This window comes from Gymnodraco acuticeps, unplaced genomic scaffold (genome assembly GCF_902827175.1).
Source record: "Gymnodraco acuticeps unplaced genomic scaffold, fGymAcu1.1, whole genome shotgun sequence".
Taxonomy (NCBI): domain Eukaryota; kingdom Metazoa; phylum Chordata; class Actinopteri; order Perciformes; family Bathydraconidae; genus Gymnodraco; species Gymnodraco acuticeps.
Genome location: NW_022990513.1, coordinates 1,500,708 through 1,517,444, shown reverse-complemented (window position 1 = coordinate 1,517,444; position 16,737 = coordinate 1,500,708). Strand labels below are relative to the sequence as shown.

The 16,737-nt window shown below is 40.3% G+C and overlaps 1 protein-coding gene across 1 annotated transcript in view; it reads left to right on the top strand.

The window, feature by feature from the left end:
- The window catches only part of LOC117553230 (polypeptide N-acetylgalactosaminyltransferase 18-like), a 347,581-nt gene that overhangs the window by 237,078 nt on the left and 93,766 nt on the right, over positions 1 to 16,737 (top strand). The window contains exons 7-8 of the mRNA XM_034227077.1: positions 3,158 to 3,343; positions 4,025 to 4,162. Of these exons, the coding sequence (XP_034082968.1) occupies positions 3,158 to 3,343; positions 4,025 to 4,162 (324 nt within the window). The remainder of the gene's footprint in view (positions 1 to 3,157; positions 3,344 to 4,024; positions 4,163 to 16,737) is intronic.

Sequence of the window (16,737 nt, the reverse complement as noted above, 5' to 3'; positions counted from 1 at the left end):
TAATAACATTTTTGAATGGAACATTCTCAACATGAATGCATAAATCCAAATAAATATAACTTAAATATGTGGAAAAATACTGTGTTTGAAAAGTATAATTGAAATGAGATGTTAGCTTTTTGTATTCCAGTCACTCTTCGTTAAGTGGCATGGCATTCAACACAATGCTGCTCACCTCCTTCAGTTGGGAGAAAAGCTGGTTCAGGTTCAGCATTATGGGGGGACAGGGCTGCTGAGCCTAGAGATGGATCTGTTGGTCCTGGCACCAGGGGGAGGGACAACTGATTTAGTATGAATAGCTGCTAAAAATGTACATGCATTTATTAAATGTCAGCTAAAAGAGGAGTGAAATGAAAAACCTCAGCATTTTCTGTGAAGATATTAAGAGTACTTAAAGGTGGGGTAGGTCATTTTGGAGAAACCAGCTCGAGTGCGCTAGAATTTGAAAATACACAACCTGAAAAAATCTGCCCCTTCCTTCAGACTTCCTTACAGAGCCCCTCCTCCAACACACACGAACGCGCACATGATCAATGACGGCAGGAGATAAGTTTGTGCACAGATGGAAGGCTGACAGGCAGGTAGGCCATCCAGTTATTTTAGCCGGGCCGGCTCAAATGATTGGTCGTGCTCTTTACAGTACCACGGCTTCCACAGATGAATTTTTTTATGGATTTGTTGTCAAAGCATTTAATATATTCATTGCTATCGGGATGTTAAGAGCATTCCATGGAATATAACAAAAAGTGTTTCTGAAATAAATGACATACCCCACCTTTAATGTCAGCTTGGTAAATTATTATTTACAATGGACTACGCTTAGCTAACAGACTAATTTCCACCACTCATGGACCACACCCACCTTTTCTTTTGAAAGACTGGGTGACATACTGTCGCCCTTTAGTCTCTCTCTTTTGTCTTTCTCTCCTTACTTTTTGGAAAGCCTGACTTTGTGAGTCGTTGAGACATGGTACACAACACACGTAAGTCCTAGCATCCCTCCTCACATGCTCTCACTCTCTGCTAGAAAGTGCCGGTGCAGCACAGCGTTTGGAGGCAGGACCAAACCATTACATGTAAATAGAAGGGGGTGTACAGAGGCTTTGGATAATTAACTTTTTGAAGAAAAAAAGTGAAATGAATCGTAAGTTTAGTGAGTACATTAGCAATATAACTTTCTATTAATGTTAATTATTGATGAATGATGAAAGGTTACTTAAAAAATGTTTTCTTAATGTTCTAAAATGGTTTGGGCCCCTGTCAGTCACGGGCCCTTAGAATCGTCCTAACTTTTCACCCCCTTCCGGCGCCCTGATCGACCCCTCCCTCTGCAACTGGATACTGGACTTTCTCACAAACAGACCACAGCATGGTAGAATCTATGGTTAGAATAGATAAACTCACATCCTCTAATCTCATCCTTAGCACTGGTCTCCCGCAGGGCTGTGTGTTAAATCCCCTCCTATATTCCCTCTTCACACATGACTGCAAACCTGTACATGGCTCAAACACCATCGTTACGTTTGCAGACGACACTACAGTGGTCGGGCTTGTCAGCAACAATGACGAGACGGCATACAGGGAAGAGGTTGAGCATCTGGCAGAGTGGTGCGCACCAAGAAGACGAAAGAGGTCATTGTGGACTTCAGAAGGAACAAAGACGGCACGCACTCCCCAGTCCATCTTAGTGGAGAAGAGGTTGAGCGGGTCACCAGCTTCAAGTTCCTGGGAGTCCACATCTCGGAGGACGTCTCCTGGACCACCAACACCTCAGCCCTAGTCAAGGACACGCTACCGCAGCCTCCCGGGTAGAACCAACAGGACTACACACAGCTTCTTCCCTTCAGCAGTCAGACTGCTGACAATGAACCCCACGCTGTCCCATACTGCCTAGTTGTTGTTGTGTGCTGTGCTGAAGAGCAATTATCCTTGTACATTACTGTTATATATAGTACTGTATTCACTGTATTTATTATTATCTGTGTATTTATTCTTATTTATACTTTTCCCATCTATTTACCTTTATTTGTGTATCATTTATGTTGTACATACCTCTGATAATTGTGTATATAACTGACTGTTTTGCACCCTGGTTAGACCCTCCTTCATTTTGTTACACTGTGCTTGCATTTTGTAATGACAATAAAGTAATCTAATAAATGTATGTTTACCATGGGAGAAGCATCAGCTGATTAAATATTGTCATGACAACTAAGAATTGCAACATCTGAAGAAGATTCACTTGCTCCATGCTAAAAATGTAAAGTTGAAACCCAGTCAGTATGACAGTAAGATTGCTGAAAAGGCAGCTATAATTGAAGCAGTGAAGTTGAAGTGTGATCACAGGGAGTAGTGAGCTGTCATCTGAAGAGTTGCATTGATTGCAGGGATGTTGAAGGTGTTTTACTGCTAAAAATACACAATTGTTTGGCTGAAAATATGCCGATTTAAGGAGCCATGATTATGACAGAAATACCAGCTACCTCCCTTTGGAAGGTGAAGACTAAAGCCTGGCTAGAAAGACCTCTAGGGACATTGAGGGGAAGGGGTTAGTGAGCCTCTGCAAATAAAAGAACGTCAATTGGAAGATAATCACATATTGCCTCACTGTTTGCTCTGTTACAGTCCTTGTAGCACAGCATTGATCCCAACCTCACCTTCCATATAATTACACTGCACCATTTTGCTTTTATGCCATTTTCAGGCCAGTAATGAAAAATATGACTTTAATTTGCATTGGCAATAACATAGACAATTATAAAGAACATGTTTTTCGGCCTCCATATTGCAACTTTTAGGGCTACATAACATGTATAGGAAATGCAATCCAAGTTATCATTACATTCTTCTTGTGCCTGAAGCTAGTTAGACCTTGGTAGATATATTTGACATTATCCACTGTAAAAAATGCAAATTGTAATAAAATCAGTGTTCTCTTATAATACAGTTAGTTCACAATAATATCATGCTAAACAGAGCATAGAGGTTAAACTGTCACTAATGTGTGTGTGTGTGTGTGTGTGTGTGTGTGTGTGTGTGTGTGTGTGTGTGTGTGTGTGTGTGTGTGTGTGTGGTGTGTGTGTGTGTGTGTGTGTGTGTGTGTGTGTGTGTGTGTGTGTGTGTGTGTGTGTGTGTGTGTGTGTGTGTGTGTGTGTAGGTGTGGCAGTGTGGTGGCAGTGTGGAGGTTCTACCATGTTCCAGGATTGCTCACATCGAGCGGGCCCACAAACCCTACACAAAGAACCTGACAGCACATGTGCGGCGGAACGCTCTGAGAGTGGCGGAGGTCTGGATGGACCAGTACAAGAGCCACGTCTACATGGCCTGGAACGTCCCACTGCAGGTAAAGAGACATTTGTGAAGGGTGCAGATGGATAAAAGCTAGCAACAACTGCTGAGTAAACACAATCAGCTGATTTTTGCAGTCAGTAAAGTCAGTCACTGTTGTGAGCACAGAGTGAACACAGAAGCTGGGAACCTGCCTGGGTCAGGGGTTAGGGAACAATACAGATTCACTGTCCGCTACCACAGCAACCTGGAGAGAAAGGTGTGTATGGAAACTCTTCCCTGATTATAGAAGTCAGCAAAATCACAAATTCTGAGGTCCGGAAGTATAAAGTGCTTCACATTATTTGAAACCCCTCTGTACTGTTGAAATATATTATGCATGTTCGGCCTTCACATTTCTCTAATTTAATTATGTTTGACATTGTAAGATGAAAAATCATTATTTCTTAAAAGTCATTCCAGCTTTTCTTTAATAAATAACATATTTTCCCTTCTTTGTATTACCGTTTCTTGCTAACTTCATGCTCAGTTACTTTTGTAACGCTCTTACATATTTCATTCTAATGACTAAGTCATGCTGAAAGGAGCCAGAGGCCCTGAATTCTGGACACGATATATTTTGGAGCATTGGAGACTACGAAGTCGAAGCTTATTGTACTTATTTTTTTACTAGAGGGTAGAATTGAAAGTTGGCATTTGTAAAATTCGATGTATTTGTTTTTATTTTCCTCTCTAGAATTCAGGAATAGACATTGGGGACATATCTGAAAGGAAAGCCCTGAGGTCCAGACTGCAGTGCCGACCCTTCAGCTGGTTCCTCTCCAACATCTACCCTGAGCTCCGCTCCTACAGCAATATTGTGGCCTACGGAGTGGTGAGTTCAATGTATCCCACCTTCAGTCTCAAGATTACTAAACATTTAAAAATCTTCAAATTGATTTGAGAAATTCATCATCAAGCTGAAAGATAAGTGTTTTAATTAAAGTACTAACCCTGCCATTAATCTGATATAGCAAGAAAATAAATAGAAAAGCAATTCTAAAAAGATTTATAAAGCTCTTTAATAATAGTTGAAACAGAGAGTGCAGCCCTGACCCCTCAGGCAGATCCCTCCAGAGTCTGGGAGACTGCAGAGACTCCATCTTCTTTGTGTATGTATGTGCAGGGGCGGCGGGTGCTGTAGGCTAGAGAAGGCTAAGCCTTCCCAAATATTTGTGTCACTGCATCCTGGTAAAATACAAATATAATGTATAATGTTTGTGTCTTTGACATTAGCGCTGCTATGCAGCCAGTTCAACAGACCCTGGATATGTTTGAGTTATCTTAACTAACCCTAACAAACGAGATCTCGCTAAGCGGTCCTACGACGCTGGTTATCAACTCGGTAAATCAAGCCAGGGTTTCTCTCACCAGCTGAGAGCGCGTTCACGTGAAAGGGGCGGGGTTAGCAACATTTGACCAATCACAAATAGGGACAGCACAGCGTCATACTTCATTAATGAAAAGTAAACTAATATTAGACAAATATGAAATTTAAACATCCATGATTTAAACATATAATCCAGGATACAAGCCACATAGTTGCACCTGCAAGGTGAATACAGAACAACTGGTTAAAAAATAACTACCGAGTGTTTGAAAGCGTACAACAGTTTTATGATATCACTGCCCCATCTAAGACACGAGTGGATCTGTCTTGAATTAAATTTGAGTTAAGTGTTTAGTCAACTTAATGGGTTGCTTAAAATAATACTTCTGCATACAGTATGTTACAATGTAGGTGATGCACGGCCAGATACGGCTCGAGAAGCTGACTCAGATAAGGAAATGTGATATATTATGATATTATATGAATGATAAAGTGCGACACGTCGGCGTCTTCTCTGCATACGGCAGTTTAAACTGTATTTCCTTTATCCTGTAACATGACTTGATAGATTTAAACTCCGCACACTGAGCTCTGATTGGTCAGCAGGCGGTGCTTTCACTGAGTTGATCTATTTTCTATAGACGCCGGAGGCGGGCAGCGTCAGATAAAAAAAAGTTATTTAGCCTTCCCAAACCTGAGCCTCACGCTATGTGTACACTATGTGTATATGTATGTTGAAACAACAAGGACTTCCCCCTCTAAAGATGTCAGGCTGCCAAAAGGGACAATAAGAGGTCTTATACAATTTGAGACGAGGCTCAGGGCTTTGAAAGATATAATAACATCTTAAAACAATTCAGGTATGGATGAGCTTGAATGGGTGGGTGATTGTTTTACTGACGCCAGGGAGCAACGAATGAGTTTCAGGATCCATTCACAGTTGAGCTTGATGACCTGCTTGGTGTTGAAAGCTGAACTGTAAATGAACAGCATTCTCACATATGTGTTCCGTCCGTGTGTGTGTTGATGTTTTCGTCCTCAAACACACTCCACTCCGTAGATTCGAAGCAGTGCTGCAGAGCTGAGTCTGACTCCTCACTCCAGCGCTTATGCTCCGTGTCACCGGTCTGTCCCGTTTGAGTTTGTGCTTGTCAGCAGGCAGCAGCAGCAGCAGCAGTGAGATGTGGTCTGATTTGCCGAAGGGAGGGCGAGGGAGAGTTTTATATCCATGTCGGAAAGGGGAATAAACAAGGTCGAGAGAATTGTAGTCTTAATCCTATTGTTTCTTCTTTTTTGAATTGTATGTATATTTCTGGATGTACATTATAAAAGCTGGCAGTTCACAGTCTACAACTACACCTAGCTAAAAGTAGAAGCTTAGAAAAAGTTTCAGAGAAATAAAGAGATGGCTTTTTTTAAGTGATTGAACAAGATCCGTTTTTAAAAATATGGGAGTTGAGCCTTTAAAACAAAAAGCATTTTCAGAATAGAGAACTCTTCATATTTCTCCAGGGTTACTTCTACTGTCTGGTCTGGGGGGAGGATCAATGACATGGCTAACAATGTAGATTTACACAACAGCTACACCTTTCAGCATATTTTCTTCAGAGCCAGAATATTTGCACTGGCTGAGTAAAAAGTTCTAGATCTAGATTACGGGACAAGAATACAGGAAACAACATAGAAAGCCAAATTACATGGGGCCTACTGTAGGTACAGGCATCAACACAATCATCTACAGATTAAAACATCAGTTACATGAGATAAGATTAGACTGAGATTAGTCAGCACAGCAGACATGCATATTAATGACCAAGATCAGCAATTTATTGAATCTGAGCAGAGATAAGGACAGTCAATCTGAAAATGCCCTGATTAAAGAGGGATTATATCTAGGTGGTCTACTGTAGATATAATCAAGAAGAACAAGGAGATGTTCCTTTAATCAAGGAAGAAGGCTTCAAAGTGCTACAAAGCACTAAATCAATGCTGGCTTCAAGTAGGGGAACATGATCATTTCACCAAAAAAACGATATTACATTTAAAATACCTTAAAATGCTTGGGGAAAGTTGACGAAAGAGTACAAGGAATTTAAATGAACTGATTATACCTGAATTTGAAATGATTCAATGCTGCCTCTTTTGCACAGTAGTTTGTCTTCTGTCAGAACAGGTTGTTATATTCCTAATATTAGAATAATCTGAACACCAGATATTGAATAAACACAATTGCCTTAACATTTATAATACTGTTTTTCTTAGTAATATAGGGCACCTTCATAGTAGACTTTCTAAGTGCAATTCAGTGTTTGAAGTGTTCTATTGCTTGGCCAGAAGATTGGATAGAAACCAACGAACAATGTCAGTTAATAACCAGAAAAATACCTGAGAAAAAGAAGGAAACACCCCATCACGCTTTGACACTTGCATTAAAACTCAACATTTCCAAGTATTTCAAGTTGTAAAACGTTAACTTTTCCATTAACGCTGAGTCTGAGTGCGTGCATCATGTCCTATGCCTCTCTGCTGAAAGAGCTCATTTAAATTCCCCACAGCGGCGTATTGAAAGGGTGAACTTCTTTCCACCACTTTATTCCTCTGGCTATTCCTCTCCTCAGCTAACAGCTGTTGGATAACTTTGCATAATTGAAAAATGACAGTAATCTGTTGAAAGTTGAGCAGAATTATCCACCGCACGGACTGTCCGTGCTGATAGAGGAAAAATGAATACACCTCAGCTGAGTAATAATAATTTATGAATTTCATTTTTGATTAAAATGTTTAATTGTGGCCTCATTGTCACACTTTAATCTTATAAATGACATATAGTTTGAGATATCTCTCTTCTGTTAGCCTGAATGCAGGCTGAAATTAATCATCATAAAGAACCAAATTCCTTCAGACTGATGGTAAGAAATTAATGATAGATAGATGGATGGAGACAGACAGACATACAGACGTACTCACAGACAGAGAGACAACAGACGGACAGACAGACGGAAAGACAGACCGACCGACAGACAGAGAGACAGACAGACAGAAGACAGACAGACAGACAGACAGACAGACAGACAGACAGAGAGACAGACAGACAGACAGACAGACAGACAGACAGACAGACAGACAGACAGACAGACAGACAGACAGACAGACAGACAGACAGACAGACAGACAGACAGACAGACAGACAGAGAGACAGACAGACAGACAGACAGACAGACAGACAGACAGACAGACAGACAGACAGACAGACAGACAGACAGACAGACAGACAGACAGACAGACAGACAGACAGACAGAAAGAGACAGACAGACAGAAAGAGACAGACAGACAGACATACTCACAGACAGAGAGACAACAGACGGACAGACAGACAGACAGACAGACAGACAGACAGACAGACAGACAGACAGACAGACCGACCGACAGGATTCTTCTTCCACAATTGGGTAATGTTTTTGTTATAGCAGCAATCTTAAAATCTTTCATGGTGGAAAAAGTATCAATATAATAAATGTAAAATAAAATACATATAAAAACAATGTATGTACAGGAATTTAGTTTGGTTCAAACTCAGGCATTAGCTGCAGCAGCAGCAGCAGCTGAGTGGTCTCCTGGTCTCCTCTTGTTGTTGTTTGAGAAGCTGGATTGAGTTATTTGTTGACTCTGCTGAGCATGGGGTTTTGCTTTAGGTGCCTGAAGTGAAAATGCTTTCACAGTGACATATGACAGATATAGATGTAAAGTTCACATTTGACAAACAAAAACTCTCAGGGGATGACAGTCGGAGAATAGTGTTCTTGTGTGACACCATCAGTGGATGTTGCTCATGCACTTATCTCTTATTGAACATGGAAGAAACGTAAATACACTGCTCACAGAAGGCACATTTTAATAGAAAAGGAGATATTATGTGATATTGGGCTATATAAATAAACATTGATTGATTGATTATACACATTTTCAAGCTGTTTTTAATCAAACACTTTCACACAGTATCATGAACTGTGCTTCATTGTTGACATTGGTTGAGAATTGGTTGTGGTTTTCAGGTACAGATTTTCAAGAATATTTAACCTGACGACCAGAGCCCTCCATGTGTTCGATGATCGGTCAGTTAATCAAAAACGTTGATCAAGGCAGTAATTACCAGAGGTGTGGACTCGAGTCACATGACTTGGACTCGAGTCAGACTCGAGTCACACATTTTATGACTTGAGACTCGACTTGACAACATCACAAAAGACTTGCGACTCGACTTGGACTTGAACACCAATGACTCGGGACTTGACTTGGACTTGAGCCTTCTGACTTGAGGTGACTTGCTACTTTAATTCAGAGGTCTCCAACACGCCGATCGCGAGCTGCCGTTAGAAGAGCAGACTCCCGTCGGGGAAAGCAGAATCTTCAGCCGCTCCTACTCTTGCTGAGAATCCTTGCAGGCAGGGGCGGGTCTTTATTTAGCTGGGCCACCATGCGGCCAATCATATGCGAGGACACACTAGGATCATACCATTATGTGAAAGAAGGGTGGGGGCACAGCATGTGCAGAGCGACGGGGAGACGGGGAGCCGGATTTAAATGCAAGCGCGTCGGAAAAAGTCAAGAAATGAGCGAAAACCGAAAAAAGAAGCAGCATCTGGCTGCTTTTCAATGATATTGGAGAAAGCAAAGCTGAGTGCAGGATTTGTAAAATGAAAATAACCTTCAGAGCAGGGTAAACACTCAGGATGTATTGTCAGAGGTGGGAGAAGTTCAGACAATTAAAAAAAGTTACAATCAGGGTTCCCGCGGGGTCTTAACAAGTCTTAAAAAGTCTTAAATTTGATAATCTGAATTTAAGGCCTTAAAAAGGTCTTAAATATGATTCAGAAGGTCTTAAAAATTATCGGATTTGAAAAGTACTTCTATGTTGCGATAGCGTCTAAATGTGTTTTGGGGGAAATGTCCGGGCTGCAAAGTAACCAGTACGGTAATAGCCTTTCAGTTCCCCCCAACAATTTGTATTGAATTAAATCAACATGGAACCAGTAATCACTAACTTTGTTTCCCCCGGCCCCTTGTTGGAGAACACCCAGCTAGTAACCTAGCAACCAAGCTTCTGCTCATGTAGCCTATCTTCGAATCTACTTACAAATAAATATGGGGAAGTGTAAGTTCAACCGTATTTGGTTGGAAAACATCTAATTTAGTGCTTGGTTGAAACCAGTGGAGGGAACGTGTTTGAAGCCCGCTGCACCTTTTGCAAAATAAATTAGTGTTTGTTTTGCTAATGTAGCGTTAGCTAGTGCAGCAGCAGCTAATGTAGCGTTAGCTAGTGCAGCAGCAGCTAGTCCAGCAGCAGCTAATGCAGCGTTAGCTAGTGCAGCAGCAGCTAATGCAGCAGCTCCCGCAACAACACCGGGGGACCTCCGGGCTAAGTTTGGGTCTACATCAACCCTAAAAGCGGAGGTGCTGTAGACGCTAAATACCGTAGCTAAACACCAATCATACAACAGCAACGATGAAATAGTGTAGCCAAGGCAGCAGAGCTCTGAATATAGCTCTTGTCACTCTCTCTCAGAGACACACACACACACACACACACACACACACACACACACACACACACACACACACACACACACACACACACACACACACACACACACACACCACACACACACACACTAGGGCTGCTCGATTATGGCAATAATCAAGATTATGTTGGTCAATAATTAATATCACGATGATTAAATATGATTATTCATTGACTTTGAAAACATCCATTTATTGAACTTTAAAACAGATAATAATTTGAACAGTATCTTTTTAACTGTTGATTACCCTGAACGTATAATTCAACTGAAAAACCAATACAACAATTAACTAGAAAATGCATTTCCTGCAGAAAATGCGTGCGAATGCTGTAAACAGTGAACATTTATGGCTGAATTTAGCTGAAAATGCAGAAAAAGCTGAATATGTTATTAGCTGAATGGTAGCTGCTTTTAGCTAAAAAAATGCAGAAAAAGCTTAATATTTAAAATAAAAGGTTTAAAAAAGGATGTCCTGAAATAGCTGAATAATGTAATAGTTGAATGGGTTCTGCAGCTGAAAATAGGCTGAAGGAGTTAAATATCAGATGTAAGTAGTAGTGAATGAATTTGTATTAAGATGAGAAAAGAAAGTAAAAAGGCTTGGGGAAACTTTTGAACTAACTTGATGGTGAATGATCTGTCGCCATGGCAACGGCATTTGATGACATCCCATAATACTCTTAGATGTGTTGATGGCTGCATTGTTACCAAACCTGTGAAGTTTTGGGCCATTTCGAGTATTTTCACTGAAGTTATGAGAAAACCGTGTTTCATGGTGAGCATTGTGTTGCCATGGCAACGGCATTTGAAGAAATCTCAAAACTGTCACGTATATGTCTTCACGGCTGGACTGTTAGCACACGTGAAGTTTGAGCACTCTTTGAACATTTGCATAGGAGTTATAGTGACATCATATTTTATGGCGAGGGATGCGTTTCCATGGAAACGGCATGTGGTGAGATCTCAGATTTGGCGTAGAGCTGTTGAGGCATGGACCGGTGATATACAAGTGAAGATTGGGGGACGATTGGACCGTGTCCATTGGACTTATAGCGACATCATGTTTTATGGCGAGGGATGCGTTTCCATGGAAACGGCATATGGTGAGATCTCAGATTTGGCATAGAGCTCTTGAGGCATGGACCAGTGATATACAAGTGAAGATTGGGGGACGATTGGACAGTTTCGATTGGACTTACAGCCTCATCGTGTTTCATGGCGAGTGGTCTGTCGCCATGGCGACGACATTTGATGACACCCCATACTACGCTTAGACGCATTGATGGCTACATCGTTATCAAACCTGTGAAGTTCTGGGCTGTTTGGAGTATTTTCACTGAAGCTATGAGAAAACCGTGTTTCAAGGCGAGCATTGTGTTGCCATGGCAACGGCATTTGGAGAAATCTCAAGACTGTCCCGAATCGTCTTCACAGCTGGACTGTTGAAGTCTGCTGCATGTCAGTTGGAGTGATGACATCATCGTGTTCCATTACACAGGTGTTTATATTTGAGCTAACGAGCTCTGTAGAGATCACAGGTTTCCATTGTTCTGAATGAGAGATGAACCTCTTACATGTGAACGTTTTGTGGAAGAACCGTAACAGATATCTGTGAAATTTCAAAACGTGAAGCATGTCAAGGAAGTTGAGTATCTGAAGTGTAATTTTTGTGTAGTTTTGGGTTAATAATGTGGCCTTTTTGGCAGTTTAACTAAAGGTGTGCGGCTGCTACCATGAGGAAATATCTGCCTGAAATTACAATGGGCTTCAATGGAGGAATGTTGAACGTTTTTGTCACTTAATGCCCTCAAGAGGCATTTTCTTTAATATTTTTTCTTATTTTTATTTATTTTCCAACCTAGGAGAGGTTTTCCTACGTTTTCCATGAAAAAATATGTCTGAGGAGTGTAGGGTTTGGGAAGTATGGCAAGTTTAAAACATTTTTGGGGGAGAATTTTGAGCTGTCCTGCACTCTGTTTTGAGATCATAGCACTCTAGAGTTAATGAGCTGCTCCATCCACTATAATGTAAAAATCTTAAAAAGGCCTCTCTACCAAGCTCCAAACTAAATTCAATATCTCAAAAAGTTGAAAAGATATCAAAATTATTTTATACAAGTTTTATAGCTGAAGGTATTGTGATCATTTGAAAGTTGGAATGAAGTGTCTGGCTGAAATTATGTGGAAGGAGATGCATTTGGCGCAAAGTGTAGGAAAACAGGATTTGAAGGCATCTCCCATTGACTTCAATGTTAAAAAAATAGTTTAAAAAGCTGAATATTTCAAAAAGTATAAAATATTTTGAAAAAGTTGAAGGTTTCGCATCGATTCCTGAACAGGCTGAATAGTTTAATATTTGAATGGTTTCTGTAGCTGAAAATAAGCTGAAGTTATGGAGAGCCAAAGTATTGGCTGAAATAATAAGGGGAAGAATAAAGTTTTGAAGTACTATAGTGGAATGCTGTAAACAGCATTCGCACTAATTAAATAAATGATACATTACTAAAAAATTAATTAGATCAAATATGTTGTGGTGCACTGTCACAACCTAGCAAAGCAAAATAATCGTTTTTTACGATTATGTTGTTTTCGTAATTGTGGCAGGCCAAAATCGTAATTGCGATTAAAATATGATTAATTGCATAGCCCTAACACACACACACACACACACACACACACACACACACACACACACACACACACACACACACACACACACACACACACACTCAAGCACAGACGGACGCACACACATACACACACTTTTTGTCTAACACGCTAACACAGTTCTGTACTGTTACGCTGTTGTGTTCAGTCACTGTTCTTATGTTGAACATGAATACATTTACTTTGTAAGTGATTATGGGACGTATTTCTTCTTTATATACATTTTCCTTCATACTTTATTGCCGTGAAATAGGTCTTAAATTCTATTCAAAGTGGTCTTAAAAAGGTGTTAAAAAGTCTTAAATTTGAGTTGGCGAAAACCTGCAGGAACCCTGTACAATAAAAAGTCCTGCATTCAAAATGTTACAAGTAAAGTACAAAAGTATTAGCATCAAAATATACTTAAAGTACCACCTGCAGAGGGATCTAGATTCAGGTGTTCTTTTCCCCATAGAGACCGCCTCGCTGCACATTATCCCTTGCATAAAGATAGATTGTGGGTCCCTTATAACATGTTGCACACAGTAGAAATAAACATTCTGGTCACCTCAACATCAGGGATCTTATCCATTAAACTCCTTCTGAATCAAACCGTCACGGTAGCCTTATCTTACTGATCCCTCTTAAATTAGAAAAACACACGTTACTTTACCAGCAGAGAGAAAATGGATTATTAAATTATTAATGTGACTAATAAAGAGCTGTTTGATTATTAAGTATTATTCTGTTGATCAATGTCATTACATTTGGTGAAAAACACATAATGACTTGTTTATGACTCGTTTTGTCAAAGTGTAGGACTTGACTTGACTTGAACTTGCCCATCCTGACTTGAGACTTGACTTGGACTTGCAAAACAATGACTTGAGACTTGACTCGGACTTGAGCGCAAAGACTTGAGACTTGACTCGGACTTGCAAAACAATGACTTGGTCCCACCTCTGGTAATTACTCAACGACTACAGATTGAATACCAATAAGATAAGCCTTTGTTTGTTAAGATTGAAGATGTAATACCTGCTCTTGCAATACAGTATCTGAATGAATGGTAATGACTTAGATGGTTATTTAGGCCATGGATGTATAATATGAACTGGATAGGGCTTTGGAGGTGGGGCCCGATGCATTCCTATGAGAGTGGCTCAAGCCAAAATGGCCTGCCTCTCTATAACAAAAACAGCTGTATCTGGGCCCATAGAGCATGCACACTAGTATTTTCCATAAGCCCTGCCTCCAATCTACAGTGTCACTGCCAGTCTCGACTCAGTCAAATGAATGAAGCAGTGGTGTAGCCACCATAGGGCCAGGGCGGGCCCAGGCCCACCCAGTTTGCTCATTGGCTCACCCTGAGAAAGCTTCGGTAATTTTTTTAATTTGTTATTATTATTATAGATTTTTGTATTCACCCATTGAGAATATCCAAGCATTCAAAGTTAAATTCAAGTGAACAAATATCGAGTTGAATTAATGCACAGTTGAATTACCCTTGGAACTAATTTCCGGTAAAAACTGGTTGAGGTGGTATGAAGATTTTCCCTGGGTGGAATACAGCGCAAGTACGCGCTTTTCTGTAAAATGTGCAGACATTTCCCCAGCCCAGGAGCTGAAGGTGCGTTTACGAGGGAAGGATATGTAGACTGGAAGCACCTGTGTAACTCGTTGGAGAGACATAAAAAAAGCGAGGACCACTGCAAGTCCATGAGCAGGTTTGAATGCTACAACCTATTGTTGCTCTTACCTAGTGTAATAAAAGAGTTACATAACGATTGTATATAACCCAATTTGTGTTCTGTGAAACTGAAAAGGATATTACATTGTTTTTGTTACTTTCGTTGCAGTTGTAAATATGTCTTAAATGTAATTTAGGTTAACTTCCTGTGTTATTTAGATGCTTTTATTTTGAAGGCGAGTTTACGCTGTTGACAGGAAGTTGTTGTTGCTATGGAAACAACGTGACGGATGGAGCCTAAATGTATTTGTTATTTTTGTGTCTATATAGCTCTTACGTTGATATTGGAGATTTCAATAAATTCACATCATCAGTCAAGTCTTCGACCATTATTCGGAGGGAAATGCTACAACGATGCTTGGCAATGGGCATTATTATATGTTATTATTATAGGCCAGGCCTACTTTAAAGTCATTTTTCCCCCTGGAAAAAGCTGGCCCACCCTATTTTATACAGGCCCGCCCTAAAGTACATGTCTGCCTACGCTACTGGAATGAAGAGGTATAATAGCTCTAGATTTTGCTTAAAGCACATTTTACAACTTTTAAACTCTAATTTTAAGCCATCTTTAAGTGACCGTACTGGCCAGTTGATCTCAAAAAAAGATATATGCTGATTTACAGACCTCCCTTTCCCAATGGAATCCAATGGGAAAAAGTATTTTTGGGCCCAGTGACATCATGGACTGACACAGAAGTTGTAGTACCACAGTTTGGCCACTACAAAATGTTGCCGACTTACAATAAGTGCATTCTACAGAGCACCCTAGGGGACATGGAGAAGAAAAAATTATAATTTAAAAAAAAGAAAAATGTTTCGCGAGTTGTTGCAAAACCTTTGCGAGATATTGCAAAACCTTTGCGAAATCTCACAAAACCATTGCGAGATCTCGCAAAACCCCTTTGCGAGATCTCGCAATACTTTTGCGAGATCTCGCAAAACTTTTCATTTAGCTCAATGTACTTCCTGGTCAGTTCAGCAACACAGAAACCACAGCAATGGAGCGGTTCATCGATGTTACTTTGAACTTTACCTTAAATATAAAGATATTACATCAGTGCTTGGCAATAGGCACTAGTGCTGGGGGGAAACGATTATTTTGAAAACGATTAATCGGGCGATTATTTGATCGATTAGTCGACTAATCTAACGATTATTTTTCTGTTGTTCAATTCATAAAAAACGTAATGTAAAAAAAAACGTAATGTAAAAAATAATTTTTTCACGATACTGTGTCTCAGGGGATCTTAATATTTAAGAACCTATTAATGTGTTATACCAGATTAACGGAAATAATCTCAGCTAACTGACGATACAAACCATGTTTACCAAAACAAAACACAAGTCTCATAAGAAGCATCTAAATGACCCCTGAGCGAAAAATGCTAACGGACATTGGCACAGAACTCAAGATAAAAGTACCCTTATTACTTATCGTAGCTGCACATACAATATATCCGATTAAAGCTGAGACTCCACAGATTATGTAGTTATATAGTATTATCACTAAGTGATCCGGACTCGCGACAGGGGAAGCAAATACAGTCATCACAACACGTACCTTTACAGAGCTTCTAGGGAGATCGTCTCACCACCGTAGCTGTCAATCTGATCAAAAGACGTGTTCAATGGCATTAAAATGAGAAAAAACGCGGCTGAATCGGTTAATCCATAGGTTTTTAACGTCTATGTATAAAAAAATGATTGAATTTATAATCCATAATTCCATTTTTATGTAAAAATCGGAGAGCAAATGCTAGCTGCTAATGGTAGCCACCACAGCTAGCTGCTGCTTCCGGTCTAGGCTATGCAGCAGTGCTTGTGTGATATGCCAACTCCATTTGGCAAAGACTGCAAATGACAATATCTTAAAAATATTCCCATGCTTTTGAAGACCTAGGGCGAGATGTTTTCGTTTGGGGGCTTCGTGCGCAATCCTGTGAGGAGGAGGTGGTAGCCGTTTCAGTCTCCATTGTGTTTGAAATGCGATTGCGAACTGCTTGTTGCTTTGGGTGACCCACGTGTATGTAGCGACGCGTCAACGCGGAAATATGTCGTCGATGATATTTTGAAGTCGACGCGTCGACGATAGACACAGGTTTCAC